Genomic DNA, 2,340 nt, shown 5'->3' with positions numbered 1-2,340 from the left:
CAGGCCCACCGAGGCACTACAGCAAAGGGAAGGAGGGGCGGGGGCTTCCTTTGCCTTGCCACGGCTCCTTTCTATGGCTGTGCCTGCCTGGCTACTTAGTATTCGCGGTCCCCGCTTCCTTCCGGGCCCGGAGCCCAGCGGGTCCGGAGCGGGTCTCACACCGGAGGAGCGGGCGGGGCCAAGTCGGCAGCGCCTTCCCCAGTGGAGCAGCTTGGGCAGCGGCGTAGCATTAATTGCGTTACGAGCATCGAAAGTGGAGCAAGGGGGAAGTGGGGAACGGGGAGATGGGCGGCGAAAAGGGAAAGAAAGAGCATCGCATTCCAGTTGTGTGGTGGGGCAGCGTGGACTCGAACCCGCAATCCAGGAACAGCTGTGTGATACGTGATACAATGCAGGCGTGTGGGAAAGCGGCAGGGGTTGGCTGCTTGTGGCTGGTCGGGCAGGGCGGGGGGCTCGAGTCGCTGCGGTGTCTGTCGGCCTGCGGTGCGGTTTAGGCAACGGAACAAAGCGAAAACCAGGCAGTGCGGCGCTAGCGGCCGGGTCCCGCCGGGCGGGCGGGCGGACGCGGGCGGCTCTTGTGGGTGGGTGGGGGCGGGCTGCTTGGTTTCCAGGCCAGGTCGGGGCCCAAGAAGGCCCGCTTCGCCTCTCCTCGCCTGTTCGCCCGAGAGCCCGGGGTGCGCCGGCCCCTCCGACGGGGCCCTGATGCCTCTTGGATTGACGCCTGGCGGTTTAGCCGGCAGGGAGAAAGTTAAATGATAGAAGGGGTAAGAGGAACAAGGGAAGTTGTGTTGTGGCCGTGACGTGTAGTTAAAACTGGGCGAGCTGGCGTGCCCCGCTGGCGTGCCCCGCTGGCGTGCGCGCCGCCGAGTAAAGGGGCGATAGGCCTTCGGAAGTGACAGCCTGGGCTGGTGCTGGTCCACCTTTCACGTAATAGCGACTCGCAGAGATGTGTGGACCTCGCGCTTACTCGCTTACAACTTCTCAACAGTTAATACAGTGCTTTCTAGATTTTGATTTTTAATATCTAGTGGCTATAATGCCACATAATATGGTTTGGTCTATTAGGCACCTTGTGGCCAACTCTACATAGAAGCAAAAGAGTCTCGTTCTGTAAAATATAGCCGTTTTATTGCTACAAAATTTCACTTTAAAGAGCTTGCGACAGATTTTCCCGCCATATTTTGTAATTGCCCTCTAGTCGTCTTGTGTAATAGAAGCCTGCGAGACGCGCGAACTGTGGTTCTGCTAATTGGCCCTCACTCCATTACGTGATAAAGTTTTCGTTTTTCCTTCCTGCTTTTACATAGGAAACAGCTGTTAAGGAGAAGTCATATCGGACGGCTAGCCGTACGATGCGACCGCTTTTGTCTACGACCTTAGAGAGCGACTGCTGCTTTCTTTATCTTGCTCCAGAGCTCTCGGCGCCGCAACTGCCCACGCTGGCATCTCTCGCACTCAACGATGGACGGCTCCAGCTCCACGGGCTACGCTACGGCACTATCAGGCGTCTTGCCGGCCGCACGGCTCACGAGACTATGCCTGGCTGTGCCGGACTGTCGGACTCACGGCTCCGAGCGGTCTGCCTCGTTAGCACCCTCCCTCGGGCCACCTAACGAAAAGTGGATTATCCTTGGTCCGCGGTCCGCCCAGCCTCCCTGTCGGCTGGGTATGGTACCGCCCGACCTATGGACCAGAGGGCAGGGCGTGTTTGGCCGACAGGTGTTCTCAAGGCAGGCACGTGTCCTTGGGATGAGAGAATGAGGGAAGGTCAGACACACCGTTGCGGTATCAAAACTTGCTCGTCGCTGAGCTGCCTGCGCACTAACTCTTCTACCCCCAGGCGCTGCTGCCAGTGTGATTTTAATTTCAAAGCTTGGGGTGGATAATATTATGCCTTGGCGTTTCCCCAAGGACGTTCTTCCCTTAATCCCCTACTGCCCTTGATGGCAGAGGAATCAGTGTGTGCTTTCTGTTTTGACATTATGTACTTCATTTCTCAACCTCTCCCTCTCTATATCTGTTCCAGTGCCGCCCACGACGCTCATCGTGTTCGATGCGTCTGGCCGCGACGTGACTGACGGCGTGGTCGGCCCGTTGCAGCACGGCCAGGACCTCATCCTCAAGTGCGAGGTCCGCGGAGGTAAGTGACCCTCAAGCAGCCCAGTGAGCACATCGCAAAGCCACGACTTCCCTAAAGGGAATAAGTGCTGTTACCGAGGGGTGGATAACTCCCCTGCTAAGTGTACGCCCCTAATTCTAACCAATATTCAATTTAATTCAACACAATCCAGAAATAATTCAATCAATTCAGTCCAATTTAAGGCAATTCTAATTCAATTC

General features: G+C 56.8%; 1 protein-coding gene across 1 annotated transcript in view; it reads left to right on the top strand.

Annotated features, from left to right (window-relative positions):
- LOC127752341 (uncharacterized) overlaps positions 1-2,140 on the top strand; it is a gene marked incomplete at both ends in the record, with an annotated part of 21,209 nt that extends 19,069 nt beyond the window's left edge. The window contains 1 exon segment of the mRNA XM_052277410.1: positions 2,027-2,140. Within this exon segment, the coding sequence (XP_052133370.1) occupies positions 2,027-2,140 (114 nt within the window).
- Positions 2,141-2,340: the final 200 nt, after the last annotated feature.

The sequence above is a fragment of the Frankliniella occidentalis genome, unplaced genomic scaffold (assembly GCF_000697945.3).
Source record: "Frankliniella occidentalis isolate FOCC.00 unplaced genomic scaffold, Focc_3.1 Scaffold10, whole genome shotgun sequence".
Lineage (NCBI taxonomy): Eukaryota > Metazoa > Arthropoda > Insecta > Thysanoptera > Thripidae > Frankliniella > Frankliniella occidentalis.
The sequence above is the reverse complement of the archived record's forward strand: the minus strand, read 5'-3'. Positions and strand labels throughout refer to the sequence as shown.